The sequence below is a fragment of the Podarcis liolepis genome (assembly GCF_965112155.1).
Source record: "Podarcis liolepis genome assembly, chromosome: 14".
Lineage (NCBI taxonomy): Eukaryota > Metazoa > Chordata > Lepidosauria > Squamata > Lacertidae > Podarcis > Podarcis liolepis.
Window position 1 is genome coordinate 35,288,744 of NC_139569.1, and position 24,700 is coordinate 35,313,443.

Consider the following 24,700-nt stretch of genomic DNA (forward strand, 5'->3'; position numbering starts at 1 on the left):
TGGATATTTGAAGAGAGGGTTTCTTTGGGAGGTTTGTAACTCAAGGAAAGACACCTTGCTACACCTCCCTGCAAGTCAATTTACTCAAAGAAGAAGAAGCACTGCTTAAATACGAGAAACAGGTTTCATGGCATCCCTGACTTATGCACCTCTTAGATTCAAACCACACACGGACCACTGCTTTTAGTGAAAACCAAGGAGAATAGCTACTGCAACTTGTCACTTGAGTACCAAAAGATACATTTTAAATAAATGCTTTCAGATTTGCACAGATTTCCCTATCTCCTGTAGGCAACGTACAACGAAAAGGGGAAACCCCCTCTCCCCAAAAATGGAGGCAAAAGCAAACAAAAAACCCTATTCCCTCTGATCTGCTAGTTTACTGCATGAAATAAACAAGGGGATGTGTGTTTTCTTTTCCTGTTAATTTAAGTATCATCTCCTGTATATTATTTAATTCCATATCTGATATAGCCTGATATTTTATTTTTATGATATATTTCATATTGTAAACCTCCTGCCATTTTCTACAACACCATCATAAAAAAGCTGGGCTATTTAAAAACTTGGTTTCACCCCAGCAATGAGAGGGTCAAGAATTCTATCCCCCTCATTCTACATAATTTAGAATGGCTCAACAGGCTCCCAGTTGTGATCGCTGGAAAGATAGTACAAATGATTAGGTCACCATTTGCACTATAGATTTCAAGGAGTACCATATCCCCCCCCCCCCCAGATTCCTGGGAACTGTCATTTTTTAAAAAGGGTGTTGCTAGGAGACTTGATGCTTTTGAATTGATGCTTTTGAATTATGGTGCTGGAGAAGACTCTTGAGAGTCCCATGGACTGCAAGAAGATCAAACCTATCCATTCTGAAGGAAATCAGCCCTGAGTGCTCACTAGAAGGACAGATACTGAAGTTGATAGTCCAAAGCTTTGGCCACCTCATGAGAAGAGAAGACTCCCTGTAAAAGTACCTGATGTTGGGAAAGATGTAGGGCACAAGTAGAAGGCGACGACAGAGGACGAGATGGTTGGACAGTGTTCTCGAAGCTACCAGCATGAGTTTGACCAAAGTGCGGGAGGCAGTGGAAGACACGAGTGCCTGGCGTGCTCTGGTCCATGGGGTCACGAAGAGTTGGACATGACTAAATGACTAAACAACAACAGGAGGCTCCAATTCTCCCCACAGAGTGGTTTAGGAAACAATCACTCTTCCCAGGGAACTTTGGGAGTTGTAGCACTGTGAGGAGGATAGGAAGTCTCCTAACAATTTTTAGCATTCTTAAGAAATCAGGATTCTTCCCAGGATTATTTGGGAGAAGCCCTGACTGCTTAAAATGGCATGATACTCCTTAAAATATATAGTGCAGATGGGACCCAAGTTATGATATGGTAGCTGCAGTTATAATACAACTAGCATGGCTGTACTAATCTATTTGCTGAGACATTCTTATGAATACTGTATCTACTCCATTTCCCTACATCCTCACATTAATTTACTTAAATTTTTCTAACTCAGCCTTTCGCAACCAGGTGCCCTCAAGATGTCTCAGAAAGCAATTCCCACTATCCTTGGGTTTTGCAGGTCCAAAATGTCTGGAAGGCACCAGATTGGAAAAGGCTGTTCTGTCTCCTTCCTTCCTCTTTCTTTTCCAAAACAGAACTAATTCTTAGTCACTCCTTAGAGATGTTTAGACTGCACTCAGTCATTGCCAGCGATTAGACTAAACTTAAGGGGGTGAATTTTGCCTGGAGCTATTTATTATTTTCGACAAAATGCATTAATGCAGATTAGGAACACAGAGGACCTTTAAAAGCACTCAGGAGGCCTAATGCTTCTGACCTCTTCCCTACAGCTACAGAATATTCAGTTGAAACTTCATTGTCATCAACAGTCCTCACACAGATTTCTCTTGTGTGTGTGTGTGTGTGTGTGTGTGTGTGTGTGTGCGCACATTCTCCAACTCCTTTGGAATTCTTAAGTTTGCCCATTAATCTCCAACGTGAAGATTTGTCAAATGCTTGTTGACAATCTAAATAGACTCTCCATTTATGAACTGGATATATGGGCTGTGGCGGTTCACTCCTCTGAGGATACAGGCATGAACTCCCAAAGTCTCAATCCGGTCAGGTCTTCCTAGAGGTTTGCTTTTCCAGGTGTGTGTCTCCGAGTTCCTTTCAGAAGATGATCCAAAACAGATGGCAAGCTTACTGGCTCTTAGGCTTGGTTCAGAAAAGAAACAGATGAAGGGGCTAAACTGTTCCTAGACAGTATCTCATCGGACCTCAGTCAGGAGATTCTTTCGTTGGGATGTTTGCCCATGAAAATAAATTCCCTGCACAGAGAAAACAAATGTGCCAAGGAGAAGGCTAGGGTAGAATTCTTCTCCTTGACATCATGTTCCCTGCTCCTAGGTGCACAGAATTGTTGTTTATGTAAAAGAGGAGTATGCAAAGCAAGGATAGTCACAGGGAACAGTTATGGACCACAGGTATGAAGTTTATGGCATGTAATGCCTTAAGAGAGAATCTAATGAAAATGATCTATAGGTAGTACATAACACCAGTCAAGCTTGCAAAAATCTACCATTTACCTGATAACAAATGTTGGAAATGTAAGGAGACTGAAGGTACATTCTTTCACCCTTGGTGGACATGCCCAAGGATTAAGAACTTCTGGGAGATGATTTATAATGAAATGAAAAAGGTATTTAAATATACCTTCCTGAAGAAACCAGAGGCCTTTCTCCTGGGCATGGTCGGCCAATTGGAGCCAAAGAAGGATAGAACTTTTTTATGTATGCCACAACAGCAGCAAGAATAATCATCGCAAAGCACTGGAAGACACAAGATTTACCCACCCAGGAAGAATGCCAGATGAAGCTGATGGACTACATGGAATTGACGGAAATGACTGGCAGAATCCGAGACCAGGGAGAAGAGTTGGTGGTGGAAGATTGGAAAAAATTCAAAGTATATTTACAGAAATATTGTAAAATTAATGAATCTTAGAAGGATGCTGGAATGAAGTTACATGGTTTTAGCAGAAATGTTATAAAGAACTAAGTAAAAATAGATTGTTAATGGGCCAAAGTGTAAAATTTAAGGTCAGATTGTGTTAAGATAAATTATAGAACAAAAATTGAGAAAGATGGAAAGGATTTGCTGAAATAGCTAATTGAACAAGAATACAAAAAAGGGAGGTGTGAGGAGGTCGATGATACAAGTAAATGAAAGGTAGATATATAGAAATATTGAATGTTTTTGCTTTTCTTGTTGTTTTGTTGTATTGTTCTTTTTTGTTTTTTTCTTCTTTATTTTTGATGTATTGTGAACTTTTTACTGTTTTCTTTTTCTTTCCTCTGTAACTATTAAACTCTTAATAAATATCTTTTAAAAAAACAACAAAGCAAGGATAGTCAGTGCTTTTTCCTTTTTCTTTTAAGGGGGTAATCAAGGGTACTCAGAACTGGCACAACTTTTTTGGTTGTTAAAAAGTGTGGCACTTACTATAACAGCTTTATAGTGAGTACTGGCACCTCTTTTCTTTTTGGTTAAAAACTGTGACACTTACTGTTAACTTCTTGGTGAGTACGGGCACCTAAAAGGAGAGTCCTATCAGGGAAAGCCAATATGGAGTATTTGAGAAGTCACACTAGAAGGTGATGATTCCAGGAAGAGAATGGGAGATTGAATGGGGAAGCACTTCTGTGAAACATTCTTTCAACAGAGCACACATTAATATAGATAATCTTCAATTATCAAATCCACCATGGGGGGATCCACTTTAATTAAAATGTATTAATTGGAAGTTGATTGGCATTTGAATAATTGCATTAATTGGGAATTAATTGATATTGTTACAATTTGGCTATTTTGGGGGGAATATTGGAAAACTAACAGACTTATTTTATAATCTTCAATTAAGCATGCATCATCTATATTAATCTTCAAATGTTTGTTGTAAACTTTTCTTTGCTGCCAGGATTATGTAGGCAATTAAGAGACATATTTTCCATTAAGTGTCAAGTGGTGATTTGCTTTAAAAAAAAATATTTTGGGGTTTGTTTTTAAATAGGTACAAATCACTTTGATTTTTTTAAAAAATGAAAATGCAGTACTGCATAAGTTTGTCTGTTGGTTTGTTTTACAAATAAAATAAATAGCATATCTGTATAGGCTGACAACAATGATGTGGAATGGATTCCCCCCCCCCCCGAAAAAAATTCCACTGCTTTATTTTTTCCACGGAAATTCCCCCCACCCCTATTTCATAAGTTCGTTAGTAACAATGAAGGATGCCATTTGCAGCTGCAAAGCACGCTTGTTGATTTCAGAGTTTTTAAGCATTGTTTGCTAAACGCAAGGCATCCTTCCCTCTGTCTAAAATCCCCTTCCAGAGGTGATGCTGCAAGTGCCCTCGCATACAAACCCCCCATTTAATTGGAGAGTTAATATGTTAAATGCATTGACACAAACAAACAAGGACAGTTTCCCTAAGCTGGAAAATCCTTGAGTACATTGTAATTAGCTGGGCTTGTTAAACCTCTTAATAAGCAATAGATAGTACGTGACACGATTAGTCTACTCAAAGACCATCTACTTTTCTGCTTTCCATTTTTGTAAGGCAGATTTGCCTGAAAGGAAGGATAGGGTGTATCGCACTATGGGATATAAGGAGGAGGAGGGTCTCATGCTGTACCCAAAGTGGGCAGCATAGGATATTTAGGGATGCTGTTTGTGTACCACCACTACCCAGCTGCCAAGCAGCATCCCTGACTGAGGCATCCCAGACAATAATTCTGGATATCTTTGACATCTATGCTGAGGCTGCAGTTGGACTGGCTTAGGATTTCACAGCCTCCATAACAACCATGGGGCTGTCTCAGGCCATACACATCCCAGTCCCTGAACTGGTTTCTTGTGTTAATTCACAAAACACGAAACAACTTGGGACCAATGGTTCCTCAAGCTCCACCTCAACCACTGAATTCCTCTGATGAGGCCCTCCTTGTAGTTCAACCCCTTGCCTGAGGTTTGGTCAGCCCTTTCTAGGCACCAAGCCTTTAGCATGGTAGGCCATATCCTGTGGAACTTCCAGCCAGTAGAGGTTCAGCAGGAATCAATCCTGCCTTCTTTCAAATGTCTCCTAAAAGCTGTGCTTTACTTAGATCAGCCTTTGCAGTGTGAGTTTCCTTTTACTGACCAGTGTTCAGTGATGCTTTTACAGGCATTCCCATTGATGTTTTTATTATCCATATTGTAATTTTGTGAGCTATATGCCTCCTTTTATGAAACTGCAGCCTATGAATATTTCAATAAATAAAAGAAAACATTGGAAGCTGCCTTAGAGCATGTTTGACCAGTGATCCCTCTACCTCAGTATTGTCAACTCTGAGTGACAGCAGCTCCCCAGGGGTTCAGACAGGAGTCCTGGGATCTTCTGCGTTCATTTGTTTTACAACATTTATTTAGCACTTGATTGTAACCAAACCTCAAAGAGATTTAGAAGTGCAAAATGTGTGTTCTTCGGTGGAGATTTTGCCCCATTGTTCAAGCTGGGGATGGCAGGAATTGAACCAGGGATGCTCTACTTACATACCCCCCAACATTTCTCTGATGAAAAGTGGAATGTCCTATTGCATCATCATCATCATTATTATTATTATTATTATTATTATTATTATTATTATTATTTCATTATCTATATCCTGCCCATCTGACTGGGTTGTCCAAGGCACTCTGGGCAGCTTCCAACATATATAAAAACATAATAAAACATGAAACATTAAAGAACTTCCTTATACAATGCTGCCTTCAGATGTCTTCTAAAGGTTGTATAGTTACTTATATCCTTGGCTCAGGGGTCACATAATTCCATACGCTCCAAAGAAATTAGGGCCAAAGAAAATAGGACGTCCTACCAGACCCTCCAACATCTCTCTGATGAAAATAGGGATGGCCTAAGGAAATGCAGAGCATTCTGGGATCAAATCACAAACTGGGATGGCTTCTGTAAATCTAGGACTGTCCCTGGAAAATAGGAACACTTGGAGGGGCTGTGCTTAGACAGGAAGTGCTACCGTCAAGCTCTGGCTCCTCCCCAGGAACTAAGAGCTACCATGATTCAAAGCCACATGGCCAAACACCACAGATCATTTTCCTACACGTTCAACTGCCAGAGCCCCTCTTTCCTCTTCTCTTAGGAGGAATCTTTTCCTAAAATCTTTTCCTAAAGTAAAATACAAGATGGGTCTAGTAAACCCTCTGACAGGCCTTTACTGTTTGCAGATCTTTGAGCCAAGCCATTTTTATGTCTCAAGACTCTGCTTTCATTCCTGGGAGAAATGCTGGGGGTGACCAAATCTAATAAAATGGTTCTTAGACTGTTTCTTCCAAATAAGTTTGGTCAATTACTGTTGCATGAGATGCTGTTCAAAGGAGGAGTGGTGCTTCGCAAGAGATGACAGAAATACAGGGAATCTGTTCAATAGAGTTTTCTGTTCTCATGATGCCTGGAAGATGCTGTGAGATTCAAGATGATCCCCAGAGAGACTCCTGCACCTGGTTAGGAAGGAAGAATTCTGGAAGACTCAGCCAGCTGCACTGATATTATATAAAACTATCTCAACAAATTGGTGTCATTAGTCTAGGAGTACAAAGTTTGTCCCTAGTGTGGGATTTGCTGCTCTTTTTCATCCCCTTTCATAGGTATAACTTCCTTAGGTGAAACGTGAGGAAAGATTGCAGCAGACCTCCTCAACATGGTACCCTCCAGAATTACATACAATTATTCCAATCATTCCTGATTGTTGGCTATGCTGGCTGGGGCTGATGGGAATTGTAGTCCAAAACAACTGGAGGGCACCAGGCTGGGGAAGGCTGGAGTACAGTAAGTGGAACATTTTAGTTTAGGGAGGAGGCACAATAGGTTTATAAAATTATGCATGGCATTGGAAAAAGGTAATGAAGACAAGTGCTTCTTGTAAAACCCAGGGGCATCCACTGAAACTACTAAGAAAATCAGGACAGAGAAATAGCACACAATTTATGGAATTCAAGTCTTCCAGGTGTGGCCTTAACCATTAGGCTGAATGACTTTCAAATTGGATTAGACAAATTCATGGACAAAAAGTCTTATAAGCAGCTTCTGGTCATGATAGCTGAGTAGAATTCCTTCCTTACTGAAGATGTCAAGAGTGTATAGTAACTAGCAAACTATATCTAGGAGAATCTGTGGTTAACTCAGAATAGACCCATGGGAATTAATGGACATGACTAATTTAGGCCTATTCATTTCAATGGGTCTATTCTGAATAAAATTTAGTTTGATACAGCCAATTCATTGGTTACCACATGTGCCTCAGAATGCCAGATGCTGGGATTCACAAGTGGCAAAAATGTTGTTTCACTCAGGTCTGCCTTGTGGGCTTCCCAACCAAGGCATCTTGTCAGCCACTGTGAGAACAGGATGCTGGACTAAATGGATCACTGGCCTGATCCAACAGAACTCTTCCTATGCTCCTCAACCAGTACTTTTTTGAAAGGTTTCTTGAAGGGAGAATGAACTGACTAAAAATGGGGAGATGGATTTCATTCAGGGGTCCGTGATCCCTATGTGAAACACCCCAAAGTGTGCCATTTCCTTGCACCCTTTCCAAAGGTTATGCAGCCACAGTCCGGTTATAAACCTCACTAAAGGAATGTCTGGGGCCAACAGGCCAAGGAATAAGCTGCAAACAGAGGAAAGACGCTGATTAGCTCTTGGTTTTTAAAAACTAAACTAAAAACAAAACAAAAAATACAATTATCTGCAGGAAGTGGATGGCACATCAGAGCACATTATCTCTGAGCAGCTCATGAAAGGAAAAGGTTAAGAGTGTGAGGAAAAGGTTCCTCCAGTTCAAAATCCAGCCCCATAAATAATGAAATGTTCCCTTCCTCAGACCCTCTCCAGCTCTGACGTCTGGTTTCATCTTTTTGCCTATAAATGATTCATGGACTCCCTTTCCTTTATTTTTTTATCTCTCTCCCCCCCCCCCTTTTTTTAACACCATGAGCTAAGTCAGAATTTTTATAGGAAGGGTGGAAAACCAGTTCCCGCACAGTAGCTGACACTGGCCAGTATTTTCTTTGGCCTGGGCCAATTTGTTTCTTGGAGAATGGCACCCCCCCCCTTAAGATCTAACACTTATTTTCTCACATCTCAGACTATTTGTCAGGCAGAGATGCCTTATTGAGATCAAAGATGCAAACACTCACTGCCCAGAATTCCAGCTCCCTCCATCACTGGCAAACAAAATCAGCTACACCGTCCAGTGTTGAAGCCCCTCCTCCCCCAGTTTCCATATGCAAACTCTCCTCACGGCTTTATGCCCAAGGTGTGCATGTACCTGGTGTGTATGTTGAACTTTCTCCAGCGGGTCTGAATGAGCTCTGTGAAATCACTGAATGTTTGTCTGAGCAACAGAGTGTTTGCATGCATCCCCTGAAGATGGGCCAATATGTCAATTTCAGATTCTCTCAATTTCTCATTTTCTCAGTATTAAGTACTGTTTTCCATATTTCCACATAGGATTTTGTGTGTGTGTGTGTGTGTGCGCGCGCGCACACACACACACACATATCCATATCCTCAGGAAAATTTATCAGCAAATTTATCCTAATACATGCTTGTATGCAATATTGCCTCACATACGCCTTTTTGCAAAGCAATTTCCCCAAATCATAGAATTGTAGAGTTGGAATGCATGCATTTTAAATGCATACTTTTACTTTTACACACATTACTTAGCTACATGGAAAAAATCAATGAAAGTTCAAATTTGAAAAGATGACTGGATTTTTTGGTTCTTGAATTGATATGGAAATTCGGAATTAGGTAGGCTTGCTTTTACCTTGGATCCCGAACGCCTTGGTGCTCGGACGTTTTGGCTCCTGAACGCCACAAACCTGGAAGTGAGTGTTCCGATTTGCAAACATTTCTTTGAATCCGAACATCCGATGGGGCTTCCATGGGTTCTGATTGGCTGCAGAAGCTTCCTGCAGCCAATCAGAAGCCATGCTTTGGTTTCTGAATGTTTCGGAAGTTGAGCAGACTTAAAGAACCGATTCCGTTCGACCTCCAAGGTACGACTTTATATGTAAACAGAATCAAATTTCTCCACTATCCCTAGTACCCCCTTGCGAGTTCAGTAAACACATGAGGGGGGAGAAGAATCACACTCACTGGCCACGAACCCAATATCAACTGGTGCTTTCCTAATGCACACATTTTGGTACATATTCCTTGATTGCAGGTTTGCATTGCAAAAAATTCAGAGAAGTACAACTTTTGAAGGGCAGCTGCATTTCAGTTCACATATTGTTTGGGGACATGTGAATTAGTTAGGTTCACATTAAAATTCAAACCAAAATGCATTTCTTTGCCAGCACCACCCATATCTATTGTTTGAATGCAGGAAAGTGATGCTGAAAGAATATAACTTAACACCTCCAGCTCTATGAGACTTACACCTAATAATAGGCCACCAAATAGGCTTCACAGGATGATGGGGAGGAAATTAAATCCTGTCTGTGTCCTTCAGAGCAAGGTGGCATGTTTCCATTTCCTAGGCAGGAATGGGGACATGTTTGGAAAAGGAACTTGTCCACAATACTTGGGGAACCCCTTGGTTTTGCTATTCAGCTGCGAACAGTTTGATTCCGACCCCATGCACACCATATATCTGAAGTGCTATGAAACCGCTTTAAACAGTCTTGGTTTCCCCCAAAGAATTCTGTGATCTGTAGTTTGTTAGGAGACCTTATACTCCCCTCCATGAGCTATAATTCCCAGAGTTCCCTGTGAAGAGAGATTGATTGTTAAACCTCTCTGTGAATGGTGGTTCTGGGTGGGGAATAGCGGTCTCCTAACAGTACCCTTAACAAATTATAGCTCCCAGAATCCTTTGGGAGAAACCATGACTGTTAAAAGTGATTTCAAAGTGCTTGGTATGGTGTGAATGTGGCCTCAGTCTAATCCTTAGAGATCCACGTGCTTCTCCTTTCTAGAAAAGAATACTACAAACCCAGTCTATAGAACCAACTCTCACCTATCATATGGAACCTACTCTTGTAACAAGGATACTGCACAGTTTTGGATTCATACAGTTTTTCTCACTCCAAGCAGGAATCTTTGGTCCCAGGAGTATCCATTTCTTCCCATTCTAGGGAATGGGAAACCAATATTCTTTCCTTCCAAGGCTACTGGTGCAAGCAAGTTACTGGTATGTAGCCAACTTACCTTCATCTTGTAGCATGTTCCTTTCTCAGCTGTTTCCAACATTTTTAGGACATCAGCCGTGGTGTTTTCATGGCAAAGAGACATGCACTTAAATAGGTGTATCTTGTTTTATCTCAACTAACTATATGGGAAGAGTCCGATTCTCACTACGAAGGTGGTACTAAGGATGGAGAAGCTCCATTCTTTACTCTCCCTCCAAGATCAGAATGGAGATCAACGCTCTAGGAGGGGAAAGTCCCTATTAGCATTGATGGGGAGCTTCTTTTTCTAAGGCTCCTAGCTACACAGGAGGTTGGGAATCTCCTTTTGAATCCCATGAGGGTGTGAAGAGCATAGTCTCCCATTAATGACTTAAAAGAGCCTTGCTGGATTGGGCCAAATTTCACCTAGCACAGCATCCTGCTCTCAAGGTGGCCAAAGAGGTGCCTATGGGAATCCCAATCTGAGCACAACAGCACTCTCCCCCACTTGTGATTTCCAGGAACTGCTACGCAGAGGCTTCCAACAGTGGCAGTAGAATATAGCCACAGAGGCCATTGACAGTCACTCCCATTCTCTGCCTTTACAGTGATAATCAGGGTGCTCTCCATATTGAGCTAAGGAACGAGGCCTTATTTGGCCTTAAGAGAGAATGGTGGATTTGTGTTTTTTTTACAGGATTTTAGACTGTGCATAAAATCTGAGTCTGAAAATTTACTAGGCATGCAGAAACTGGTAAGTGGGCTGGAAGAGAGAACATGTCCTTAGATGAATAGTGTAGCTGCGAATGTAGCAAAGCACTGAGAAACTTGCTGTAGTTGAGTGAGTCTCTTCTTGAAAAATCAGACTGATGTTGCCCAAACTTCTTGCTTTGGAGAACCCTTTCCTGCAATGATTTGTCTGCTAAGAAATCCTGTGTGCATCTTCCATAGAACCTTTGTGACTCAGTTATCATTCTGGAAGACTTTTTCAATACACCTAGGGGGGCAACCAGCCATGCTCATCAGGACTTGCCATTGTCCCAATGAACCAACAACAAATCCCAACAATATGAACCAACAATATGCCCAACACTTTGGGAGAATACTGTTCGGAGGGATCAGAAGGTGTGACAACACACTGCAGGTAAGACATGGTTGTGTGAGGGGAGAATGAAAACAAAATTGCATTCCAGGAAAACTTGTCTGCTATTATTGGGCTTCAGGTTAAGAAACGTCTGTCAGGAACTGGACTGAGGAGGAATGGTGGAGACAGCACCCCCTCCAACTGAACCTCCCCGAGAAGAGGAGGGCAGTATATATTTACAACAATGGTTTGCAGAAGGTCATAGTTCAGAGGATGTGGAGGGGAGAAGCTGGTAAATATTGGGAGAGGAGTTGCAGGACGAAAAAGCACCAGGGGAGAGACAGCTGACAGACTCAGTGTCTTTAGAAAGCATTCCTGACCCCTCCCCTCTCCCAGGACCCAGCAGACATTGAGAGTAGGAGAATAGAAAGCTCTAAGGCAGAAAGCAAAGATTAGCCGGTGCAGGGCTAACATAGAATACAGTGCTACCTCTGGTTACGAACTTAATTCGTTCCGGAGGTCCATTCTTAAGTGGAAACTGTTCTTATCCTTTCACTAATAGGGCCTCCCGCTGCACGCACACCAGAGGCACGCAATTTCCATTCACATCCTGGGGCAAAGTTTGCAACCAGGAGCGGCTACTTCCAGGTTAGCGGAGCTTGTAACCTGAAACGTTTGTAACCAGAAGCGTTCGTAACCAGAGGTACCACTGTAGGAGAGACTGAGCAAGTGGGACTTTACATGGAGCAACACCATTATCTAAGAGAGACCACATTCCTTCTTCTCTCTCTTTATATTGAATAAAAGACTTGGTAAGAACTCTTCTTGTTTATCTACTTCTTGGCTGCCACCATGGGAGGGATCGGATTCAATGAAGCCTGGCAACATCTGTTTGTGAGTTTCCAGGGAACTCCAGAACTTCGAGAAACTGGCTCGGACAAGCAATATGACCGTTGCAAGTTTCCCATGTGGAGACCAGTGGTTTCCATCTGCAGGCAATGAGTCTGGTGTTGCCTTTGAGTACCTGGACTTTATTCCAATCCCCTTCCCTGTTTCTGAACCCACATTTCAAACTTGATTTTGCAAACCAAATTAATTTTGAATGGAGCGTGTGTGTCAAGAATGAGGTCTTGGTACTTTCCCTCCCCATCAATTAATCTCATGTACTTGAGCAAGCAAACTGGGTTTTGGGGGGAAAGCATATTCATTATTTATCATCAGTAACAACATGAATATAATTATGACTGCAATATTTTCACACAATTTGACCACTATGGCTGTTTTCCAGAACGACTCCTAGAACAGCGGTTAACGAAAAAAAGGGGGAGGGGGGAGCAGGAGCAATGCTGCTATTCCAGGATGTGAGAATTCTGGCACAGTGGATGGAACAGGGTGAAGGAGGTGAAAAACATATTTAGCAGTCCCATGTGATGAATATATATTGCTGGGTTGTACTAGTATTATTACCAACAGAAGACTGAATTTCTGAATGCTCCCTCCTTTAAAACACTGCCAGAGAACATGGGATGGTGATTTCTCCCAGGTTCTCATTTCCCCCAGTTTTACATTCAGTTATCCACATTTCCACATCAGGTTGCTTTTTATTCTTTTTAAGGTCCTAATTAAAAATTTAGCACAAATTTCTCCTAATAAGTACATTCTTGTTTGCAATTTTGCCTAATGCACACATTTTCCCAAAGCCATTTCTCCCCAAAGCATCCAAAGCATTTTTATGCACACATAAACCTTGTACCAAATATGCGTCTTTGCACACATTACCTGGCTGCCAAATGTGAAAAGCGCAAATTTCAGAAGATTCATACATTTTGGTTCATGCATTGTTTCAGAAAGTGTGAATTAGGTCACTTCAAATGTGAACTGGATTAATTTTATCCCCCCTTTCCTAATAAAGGGTAAGTCCAAGGGCTTAAGAGTGTGTTCTTCTTTCACCTGTTAAATGAGTTACTCACCTGACCAAGTTTTGGACTCATACCCTGTATGGTCTGTGGCTCGTTCCTGTCATCTATATTCAATCCAAAAAATAATTCTCAAAACAAACGCTGCAGTTATTGCTCATCCCAAATTCAAACAGGATGCTAAGTCGACTTTGGAATTTTGCAAATAGATCCTTCATTTCCTCGCCTGCTGAATTCATTGTTTGCCGGTTGTCATTTGTGGATTTATAATTCCCTCTTTGCCATCCATTATTTCCAGTGTTTAAGTAATGCAGGGTTGACAGCCATAAGGTAATGCTACTAGTTAGTTAAATATTAAAATAATGACTTGGGAAGACATGAATTATTGTAAAGTCACATGAAAATAAGGCTCACAAATTGTGCATTTACAAGCCTGAGGCTGCCTGCGGGTCTCTAAGCTGATTTAACAACAGTTCCGTCAACACTTATTTAGGTTGGACTCAATGTTCTGGAATATGGCAGGAGGGGGAAAACAACAGCAACAAACCACCACTACCCCGCGTCTCACCACTGACTGGACTTAGGGTTGACACTGATCTGTACAAAACTATGGGTCTTGAAGTGGTGTAGAGCCGTAGGAAGGGGGGGTGGACCGCCCTGGGTGTCTTCGCTTCCTCTGGGGTAGCATGACAGAAGAGAGACCTGCTGGCCTGCCCACTGCTGGTGATGAGAAGGAGGTTCAGAAGTTGTCAGGTGGAGCAAAGGGGCCAATGAGGTTTCACCTAGCTTCACACTCTGGCCTGATTCCACTGTTCTTCCATAGATGGGGAGTGTTTCTGTGTGGGTGGGTGGAGGAGCATTAAAAGGATGCACTGTCTAGGAAAAGCTTTTAACCCCTGCATTTTGTTGACTTTGTGATCCCCAAAACACTTTGGAGACAGTGAGGTGGCATAAGAGGAAGCCTCATGAGTCAGGCCATTGTTCTGGGTACATCAGGCCAATTTGTATCAGGTTTTGCAAGGATTGGATTCCTCAAGCATCACCGCTTCACACCTGGGTTAGGCAGGCACATGTTTGAAACGCTCCTTAGAAGGAAAAAGAAAATGGTCCATATATAACTTAGACTTGTTCACATACTTATCTGGAATAGTTTTAGAATACTGTGTACCGTTCTAGTCAACTAACCTCAAAAAAAGTTCTTGCAGAGTTGGAAAAGATTCAGAAAAGGGAAACCAAAACAATCAAGAGGATGCAGTGTCTCAGCTATGAGGAAATGTAGCAACATCTGGGATTTTTGATTTAGAGAAAATACAAGTAAAATTGTGCATGGCATAGAGAAAGTAGACAGAGAAATGTTCTCTCTCTCTCTCTCTCTCTCTCTCACACACACACACACACACACACACTGTACAAGAGCTCATGGCTATTCAAAGAGCTGAATGTTGCAAGATTCAGGACCACTAAAGGAAAGTACTTCTTCATGCAGTGTGTGATCTACGGAACTCCCTCCCCCCAGAGGCAGTGATGACCACCAATTGGACAAATTCATCTAGGAGAAGGTTATCGGTGGGGCTGGCCATGATGGCTATGCTCTGCTTCCACTGTCAGAGGCAGTAATGCTTCTGAATTACCAGTTGCTGGAAAACAAAGGAGGGGAGAGTTCTGTTGCACCCGGGTCCTGTTTCCCATGGGCATCTGGGTGGCCACTGTGAAAACAGGATGCTGGACTCGATGGGCCATTGGCCTGATTCAGCTGGGCTCTTAATGTGCTCTTAACTGTGTGCAGGGATCACATGCAGGAGCAGGGCTATGCATCCAACCCACCCTGATGTCGTGTGTCCCTGTCACTAGGCCTTCTGCTCTCTTCCCAAGGTTCTGTATGAAGATCAGAAAAGGGAACACTAAGGAAGTAGCTGCTCATACATATGGGTTCCATGGGAGCAGGACATCAGCATTATCAGGTATCCTGTTTTTGTGCTCCATTGGGGCACAGCCAGAAGTAGTATTCTCTACTCCTGCTGCTAAACATGAACACCCTACAAACAAGTAAATGTATGAATAGGGTTATTATACATTCCCGCTACCTCACTACCCTCCCCCTGCCATAAACAAACAGACTCTTTCCATTAGTAATGCTCTCAAGCTAACCCCTAGTAGATAAATTTCCCCTTCAGAGAATCTCTGGTCATTACTCTTGCAACTTGTTAAACTTTTATGCTGATTGATTGAGACCTTGGAGGGTTGGCAAATAACAAGGGAAGGAGGGCATCTCTACTGATTACACAAGCCAGAGCTGGGAATGTGCAAACTAGTAAACAAACAAACAACTCATAAAAGGGGGCGCTGCCCTCCATCCATCAATTTGTCTTTCACACACTTTTCCTCCACTCCTTTGAGCCTCTGCTTAGCACTTTACCACCATATGAACTACTTTTTATCCCTTTCTAATACCTGAGTTTAACCTGAAGCACCTGCGGACTGCACCAAAAGTTCAGATCGAAATGAGAGGAAGATGCTCTGTTGACATTGCCAGAGCTCTGGGGGCTTATGATTCTCTAAGGATGTACAAGCCTTCTTGGGAACTTTGATCTACCCGGATTCCTGGATTCAAAAGGGCAAAGATGGAAGTCCCAGTGGACACTGGGGCCAAGGGAGGATGGAGAAGGCAGGTACATCCTTTTGGATTTCCCCAGAGCAGGTTTGAGGGTGTGCCTTTGGAGAATTTGTGAAAACAACTTCAATATAAACTATCCATATACACTGGAAAACAAACAATATATAAATTGAAGAGTATTAGTTGGGGATATTCTCTTTCTTTCTGATGTCTTATAATAATTATAGCAACGATATAATTAGATCTGTGCGCAAGCAGGGGAGGTGGGGGGGGGACCGTAAGCATTTTTCACCTGCTTCCCACAAAACATGCATCACATTTCTTTGCAACGTTGACACCATTCTACAGAAGGGTGTTAAACTGTTAGCAGGGTGCAGGGAGGAGAAGGAGGAGTTTGGGAAAAGAGGGGATGCGCCCCTGTTGCCAAGGCATCAGAATAAACAGTTCCCCTTGCCCTGATCCTGCCATGCAAGTCGGTTTATAGTGCGTACAGGGATGTTCATTTTGATGCCAGACATCCACACTTCATCACTGTCAATGGGATGCATGTTCAGGAACACTTCAGATGTGCCTACCCATACACATTCTTCCCGAACCAGTCATGCATAATTATCTCCCATTAGAACTAGATTGGCTTGAGAGACTTGCACCAAAACATACTGACAGTTCCCATCACCACTGTAGCCTGCAGAAACAGCAAGACAGAAAGCATCAGCTCAATGATCTGGAGAACAAAGAGGTGTTTCCTGCTCTGAGATGGTTTCATTTGCTGTCAATGACATTGTCCCATGAGACAGACACAATTGGCCATGTGGCTCCATGCCATCATCAGGTTCACTATGTGTTCCCTGATTGGTTGAAATCACAGAGTAAAGTAGGAAGAAGTCCTAAACATGCACTGAAGAAGCAGTAGGGTATTAGGGTGGTGAATGAGCCTTGCAAATGGGGAAAGGCCATTAAGGTAACAGAGTTGCTTTTGCTGCCTGTATGTCTCCTTTTCCCACCCTCCTCACTGCTACACCATCACCCACTTTTGACTTCCCACCTGATACTTCCAATCCCATGTTGACGTAAAATCGTAAATCAACGTGTGCTACACAGGCCTAGTGTAGGAAGGGTGGGGCAATAACCAGCACTTACCCTGCTACAACCTCAGCTGGGAAGATGTGGGAGAGGTTGGCAGAGAACAAAACAAGGATCAAAGATAATGCAATACATATTGACTGTTAACTTCTGCAGTGTTTTCTTTGGAAAAGAGCATTTTTCAGCATTTTTATTTTTGCAGCGGATGATAAGTCATGCGCTAGCTTGTTCAGAGGCTCAATAAGTTAAGCAGACCAGACAGAGTGGCAGCATTCCAGCTTTTCATTGGTGACTCACTGGAGTGAGGAGAGGCCAAAGCATGCAGGAAATCCTGCATTCAGTCTGCAGTTTAAAGGATCTGGTAGCCCAGGGGTGGAGGAATCTCCAACCTGCAGGCCAGTCTTGTTCAACCAAGGAGTTCAATTTGACCTGAGTGACATCAGCTGATAGGCAGTTAAGGGACTTGCAGTTGATGCCTGCAAAATGCAGGCTTCTTTCTCCCCTCCTCATCACCTGAGGGGAGGGGAGGGGAGGGGAGAAATAAATGGTTTGCCACCCATACACATATGGTTGACAACAACCCTTGTATTACAGTTCACAAGCTGGCTGTCAAGCACTTGGGAAACTTGCATGATGGATTTTGAGAGATGGGTGAGACAACCCTCTTCTCAATCATGTGATGTCATAGGGATGTCTTGTGAAGGATAATCAGGTTGTCCCACTCACCTGTCAAAGATGCCTCATGAGGTGAGGCCAGATGCAGATTTGGCCCCCTGGAGCCAAAAAGACTCCACACCCCTGAAATCCTTGGCTATGAACCTGAAGACTCACTGTCAGTTAGAACAGGCAATACTGAGATACAGTAGATGGACAGCCTGGTATAAGACTGCTTCAGATGTTGAAGCATTGTAGAAAGCACAGGCACAAGCTGTCTCTACATATGTAAAAGTGTTTGTGTGAAGGAGTGTACACTTGTTTACTTGCACAGCTCAACGGTTGTCTATACAGACTCTACATCTGCTGAGGATTTCATGTGAATAACTGCATGTAGAGCTCAATTAGTGTGGACACAGGTCCAGTGATTGTACACTTGATGAAAGTAATGTGTGAACACCTCTAGAGTGTAGTAGAGTGTAGCATACTCAAGCCTCTGAAAACAGAGACAGACCTAAGTTTCCAAGTAGGAGCAGTCTATTTGAGCAGTGGGAACATGGAATTTCAGCAGCAGTAATCTTTAAGGTCCTTTCTTTAGCCATTCCCAACTTACTCCAGTGCCAAATTTCCTTATAGATGTGGTGGTGGGGCTTCCCTTGGAGCCTTCCCCAGACACAGAAATCCATAGTTACTCTACTGTTCACGGCATCTACTCATCAGTCACAAAAGATACCCTAAGTAGATGTGAATAGAAGGGAGAAAAGGGTGAAGAAAACCTTTTCCAGGTGCCAGTGGGATGTATCTGTATAATGTCTGAAAGCCAGCTTTGGATATCAAAAAAGACCATCAAAAGTAATGTCTTTATTTTTACTCATTAGGGACTAGTGTGAGACCATCAAAACTTCCTATATTTCTCCTGCTTCCATGATAGCTGTGGTGAAACTGCTGTTGCAACATCTTCTGATGTCAGTTCAAACAATTCCCCATCTTGGATTTTCCCTGAAGTTCTCATGAACCCTCAGAGACAGTGGTAGATTGGCAGCAGTAAAAAGTAGTTTTTGTATCTGATGGCTCACGTAGTCACTGAAAAAGTTCTTTCCAGCTTGGTATGACACACAGACAAGAGGGGCCTTTCATATCATCCCTGAGGCATCTCAATATCCTTCTCCACTCTAGAGAGACAAAAGGGGGTAGTCTCTGGGTGACATGAGTTTAACTTTATCTATGAGCGACTTTCCATCTACATATCACAGTTGAAGGCTACTGTCCTCCATTCTGACAGAGCCTTCTAGGGACATTTTAAAACTCTAGCAAGGCCACAAGGAAAAATGAAATAATCAACAGAAACATCTCAGACCCCTTAAGTAACAAAAATATACGAAGCTGAAGAGAGCTTGAGAGTTCTGGCTAGATAAGGCCAACCAACTAAAGAAGGAAACTTCAAATTCCTCCGCCACTTTAAAAGGACATGTCCTCATTTGCCCTGAAAAGTTGCTTCTTGAAACCATCTTTCACCTCTACAGATAGCTTCTTCAGCCAACTGCTGACCTGTGATTATGCGACTGGCTTGAGCTGGCTCCAAATAGTTGTCCAAAGCAACACATGAAGTTAATGTGATTGTTCCCCTACAGTCAAAATTGTTAGAGGGGTTTTGAAGGAAGCCAAACAATGATTTTGGTAAAAGCAATGGATCTTTCTCAAGGAAGGCCTCACACATCCAGTGATCATTACCAGATTTCACTTAAGAAGAAATTCACAGCTACTATGCGGGGTTAGGGCTCCTTTTTTGTTCAGTTCATCTGTTGTTCTGCTGCCTCAGAATAAAATACATAACTATTTTTTGAAAATAAGTTGGAACTATCAATATTCTGCACATCCATTAATTTCTCCTTATGGTAAGAAAGGTACCAGTTGTCCATATCAATGCAGCTGATATTGATTTTTTTATTTATTTAAAAAATCATGCATCTCTAGTCCACATAATCTCCCTACTGTTGGCATCCCTAAGCCACTCTGGAAAAAAGAAGAGGAAGAAGAAGGGTTCAAAGACGGCTTACACACACATGTTCATTGCTGGCTGATGGAAGAGCTGCAATGACTTGCACATGTGAAAACTCATCAGCAATTATTTACATGAAACTTTGGTATTAATACTCATCATCATCCTGCTTACTAGAATGCCTGAATCAAGTTTTCACCATTATGTGAAAGGAACCATCTTACGGAAAAGAATCCATCTCAGAGATGCACTTACTGTAGCTGTGCAGGACCATAAATGGTCACAATCTTGGTACAATTGACCCCCATAACATTTTCACCACATTATCACAATGCTACAATTTGAACCTACCACAACTTGGAAAAAGTTTTATGAAATGTTACTTCTAAGTGTGATTGGCTGGTTGATGTCCCTAGAACAGGAGAACTGGCTCAGTGGTTAGTGACCGTTCCTCCTCAGTGAGATGGCATAGATTAGCTGTCCCCAACCTTGAGTCATCAGGTGCTGTTGGTCTACAACTTCAATCATCCCTAGCTAGCATGGTCAATGGTTACTGATAGTTGTAGTACAACAATAGCTGAGGATCCAAGGTTGGGCAAATAAAACTTTCCATTCATTCATCATTCTGGAAGACATTATAAGAGCCAAGAAGAACTCCAGAGGGGCCCCTTTGCCTGGCCAGCTAAGAAACCCTCTGGAAGACTCAACAACTGCACTGATTTGAATCTTTGTAAACTACCTTAATGAATTAGCTTGTTTTATCTGCATAAATTAGCTTTATTACTTTACCAGCACAATCTTAGCCCACTGGTGATTAATTACAGCTCTATTTCACTCTACTTGACAACAGTATCTCCTCACAATGCAGTGCCTTTCAGTGGACTCAGTTCACACATTCAACTGCTAGCCAGCAAGTGTCAAGTTATTAAGTGGTGCATACATGTCTGTGTGGACCAGCTCAAAGGTCAAATAGCATCCGCCACATGACAAATAATTTCATTTCTCCCTACAGCACATGCCATTTGGCTTCTGTAGCAATGATGAGAAAAGACACGTCATTGGGAATTTTATTGATTTGTTTTGCTTTCAAAAGGAAAGACTCCGTGCAGCAGTTTAATTAGAAAATAAAGTGTTTATTAAGAAACTAGACATCAAAGACCCCTAGAGTCTCTGTGAAAGGGGATGTTCCCATTTTCATAGCACAAGATGACAGACATGGTATAAGAGAAGAGAAATGATCAGGGGTGGAGGAGTCTCGTTGGTGGGAAATGAGGTAATGATTTACAATAATTAAAATCAGGAACAACTTTTCCCTTAAAACTTGCGACGTAAAGCCACCAATTGCAAGTGCCCAAGGCCTGGATCTCCTACCCACCCTGCCCCACTTTTCAGCATTAAGGAACTACCAGAGACTTTTCCACTGCTCAAGTCAGTCCTTCCAAAACTATGCGGTGAGAACTGTGTCAAAAGAAATAAACCCGACCGTTCAAGACTAGTGTGAGTTCAGCAGATCCACCCATGGAGTAGGACATCCGTTGACTCTCTGCATCACACCTTGGGAGAAGGCAAGGTCAGAGCAATCAAGCTTCTGCTGGGGGTGTTCAAATTTGGCCAAGTTTCTGCTATGGGTGTGATTGGAAAAAATCAACTGCTGCTGATGCAGACACACAGCAGCCATAACTTCCTGTTGGCTCCCTGTGCGAGTCACTGTTCTCAGCCTACCACCCCAAACAGTGACCCACACAAAGTAGGAGTGGTTTCCTCTGCAGGTGTTTAGCTGCTCCCTTTCCACACTTCCAACAAAAATATTTCTTATCTGGAAAAAGATGAAAGTGTGCTTCCAGTTTTAATTCAGTGTACAATAGATCTCAGAAGTATGAGAAACAACGAACAGCCACACTTCCATTTGTCTCATGATCTCTAGTTACAGGTTTGAGACGTTCTTTTCTTTTCTTTTGTTCTGCCACTTTCCCTGGGAAAACCCAGCTGAGACAAACGTCAGTTCACAGAAAACCAAACTCACATTTGCACTGGTGGGTTTTCCCAAGGAAAGTGGTAGGACAGAAGAAGAACCTCTCAGACTCGTGACTAGGAATCATGGGACAAATGGGAGTGTGGACATGCCTTAAGTTGATCACAGTGAGGGGAAATGTAATGGTGTTCCTGAAAATTTGTAATACCGACACCAGGACACGTTGAGTTAGCCTCAGATCTGGGTTGAGAAACAACAACAAGCAAGACAAATGGTCCTGTGAACGTAACCCAAACTGGAAATTAGGCCCACATTGTTTCCCAGCATTCTCTGCTTTGACAAAGAGCCTCTCAGAATTATGCTTTGGTTAACATTTTGGTTGCTTTGTTTCTTATTTAATTCCAACCAAATCCACTCCTCCAGTCTTGAAAAGGAGGCAAACGCGTGTGTCTACACTGTCATTTCATTAAAACTGCTAGATTTATATTTGGGCTCCAGTTCACTCGGTTATCTGCGCAAACTGGCAAAAGACAGAATAAAGTGATGCATGGCTTTCAAGAAGTATCCTGAGGAGAAATTTGAAGAGAACATCCCAGCACATGCATGAAAGGGCAACACTAGTGGAATGTCCTCAGCTCTGGTACCTCAAGCTTCAAAATTCTCTCTCTCCCCCCTCTGCCTATGAAGTTACCAACCAGAATGAGCAATTTTGGAAACTACATAATATGGAGAGCATTTGAGAAAATTGATGTCTCCATCGCTCATGGGCTGATAAGAGACCTCATGACCCTCTACCACCTGCTAGAATCCTGCAAATTGTTTAACAGAAGGCCTGCCTGTGTTTAACAGATTTGCATAAGTACGGTAAATTTTCTTCAAAGCATGTTTAACCTGGAATCTGAAGGGGTGGGGAGAGAACTCTATCTACTATTGGTCATTTCATAGAACACATACTTACCAGATAGAGTTTTTTTAAAAAATTAAATTAAAAATAAACTCCTGGGGTGGTATTCAAGAATTGGTTACCCTTCCACTCCCACCATTATGATAAGTTTTGGGGATGTAGTTAAAATGATAAGAAGAAAGGAATGTGTCTACGTATAGATATTAATATTGATCCAAGTCCAGAATCAATATTTGTGTTTATGTCAGAGAATAAGCAATGAAATTTTGACTCAGATCCCCCTTTGCTTAGTTTGTATGCCTTGAGCCAACCATTTGGTGTGCACGACAGAATTATAATACATCTCTAACTTGGTGAAAAAGAAATGGGAGGTTATGGTGGTGGAAGGAGGTGTTCAGGAAGGCAAAAGAGACAGTCGGTTTGCAGATTGGGGATGGAAATACATTTGCGTGGCCTTCCACACTTCTCTTTCTCTGCCCTATTGGCGTATCACTGACTGGGATTCACCACTCCTCATCCATCCAGGTGTGAAGTCCAGGAGAGCACCGCCTTGCCCTACACCTCCCGCCCCCAGGTAAAGCCATTATACAAGCAGCAGGGAAGAGGCTGGTGTACAAAAAAATGGAACACTGAGATAGCTGAAGAGAGGCTCTAACACACAAAACGCACGCGCACACACAAACAGAAAGATCCTCCTAGGACATTTGTATTTTTTTAAAAAACCAAAACCCAAAGCCACTGGTATCTTTTCCTCCAGGTAGGGTAGCAGAACTTCTCCATCGTCACAAGAAAACCCATTGTTTCTGTGTAACAGCTTGGGGCTAGGTGGACGGAGGGTGGGGTGGGGACAGAAGTGGGATGGAGGGGGGCTGGCTTTGTTCTTACCAAGGGTCTTCACTCTGTTAAAGCATCTTCTGTACTCCCCATCTTCTCTTCCACGGGGGCATCTCCCATGACCTGGCCACCACCATGAGTGACTGATCTAGCAGGCGGCTTTAACAGAATGTTGTGATGTCACAAGGATTCCAGGTGGGAAGGGCCACAGCTAAAGTTGCTGGACTTCAATTGGTCGGTTTCGTTCTTTTAAAAATTATTTTTAAGCAAAGTGCAACTGCTGGGATGACGCCTTCAAGGTTCTTTACTTAAAAAAAAGAAACTTTTTTGTTTTTGTTTTGTTGCTCTGCTTTGCTCTTGTTGTGCCTTGCAGGAAACACCGTGACCAACAGAGGGAAAGAACACAGTGACCAACAGAGGAGAAGAATAACCCTGTGATCTGGTGACAGAAAAATAATAATATACTGTATATAACCCCTTGGTCTTTTTCAGCATGGTGCAGACTGAGGTCCAGTCCCACAAGGCGGCGGCTTTGATCCATATACAGACCGCAGTCTCCCACTGTGTCCCACAGCGATCAAAGGGCACAGTCAACAAACTTGACATCAGAACAATGAAACCTTTCAGGGAGGTTTTTGATTTGATATGTTTTTGTCTTTGTTTTTGCTTTGCACCGTTGTTTGTGGTTTTTTAAAAGCCATGACGTCCTTTGCTGAAATAAACACTGACATCCTCAACATAAATGCCATGATGGTTAAGAGGATTAGAATGTCCAGGAAGGGTTATTGGATTCAACATAATTTCTCTGAAACCTAAAGCAGGGAAAGGGGGAATGGGAGACAAAGGGGGGAGGAAAGAAAACACAGAGAAGAGAGGAAAAAAGAAAAAAAGGGGAAAAAATAAAGCAATCCCACAAAATAAAGATCCAAACTAGAAAAGAACAGAGAGATAGTGACATACATGTAATTGTTTTCAAAAGAACTAAAAGGAATAAAAGTAGCCACCTGGCTGCAGTTGGGGTACATCCATGTTGTCTCGTAAACTGCTACCTTCCCCCTCCTATCAGATTAAAATTAAAAGCTGCATTGAGCAGGGCACATTCTGAATTAGAGGAGGGAGATAAGAGGCTTGCCTTCTTTACATTCCATTTCTCTGGGTTGCCTCCAACAAAATTTTACTCAAGACAGACCCATTATAATGGACCAAAGTTCACCATTCCTATTAATTCCAACCAGTCTACTCTGAGCGAAACATAATTGGATACAACCCTCCTGCCACGCTTTCACTTTAAACCTGCCTTTCTTCCAACATGGAACTCAAGGTGGCATGTATAGGATTCCCTGGGTGTTTTCCAGCTGAGCAAGGACTCATCCTAGGCCTGCTTAGTTTCAG

At 42.4% G+C, this 24,700-nt stretch overlaps 1 protein-coding gene across 5 annotated transcripts in view; it reads right to left on the reverse strand.

Annotated features, from left to right (window-relative positions):
- Positions 1 to 24,700, reverse strand: part of NTRK3 (neurotrophic receptor tyrosine kinase 3) — a 421,270-nt gene that overhangs the window by 97,749 nt on the left and 298,821 nt on the right. Inside the window, exon 13 of one of the 5 annotated variants that reach the window (XM_083475055.1) lies at positions 20,711 to 24,120. The exons of the other annotated variants lie outside the window; for them this stretch is intronic. Coding sequence (XP_083331181.1) covers positions 23,999 to 24,120 — 122 coding nt within the window. The 3' untranslated portion in view covers positions 20,711 to 23,998. Of the gene's footprint in view, positions 1 to 20,710; positions 24,121 to 24,700 lie in introns of those variants that run through there. 5 annotated transcript variants of the gene reach the window in all.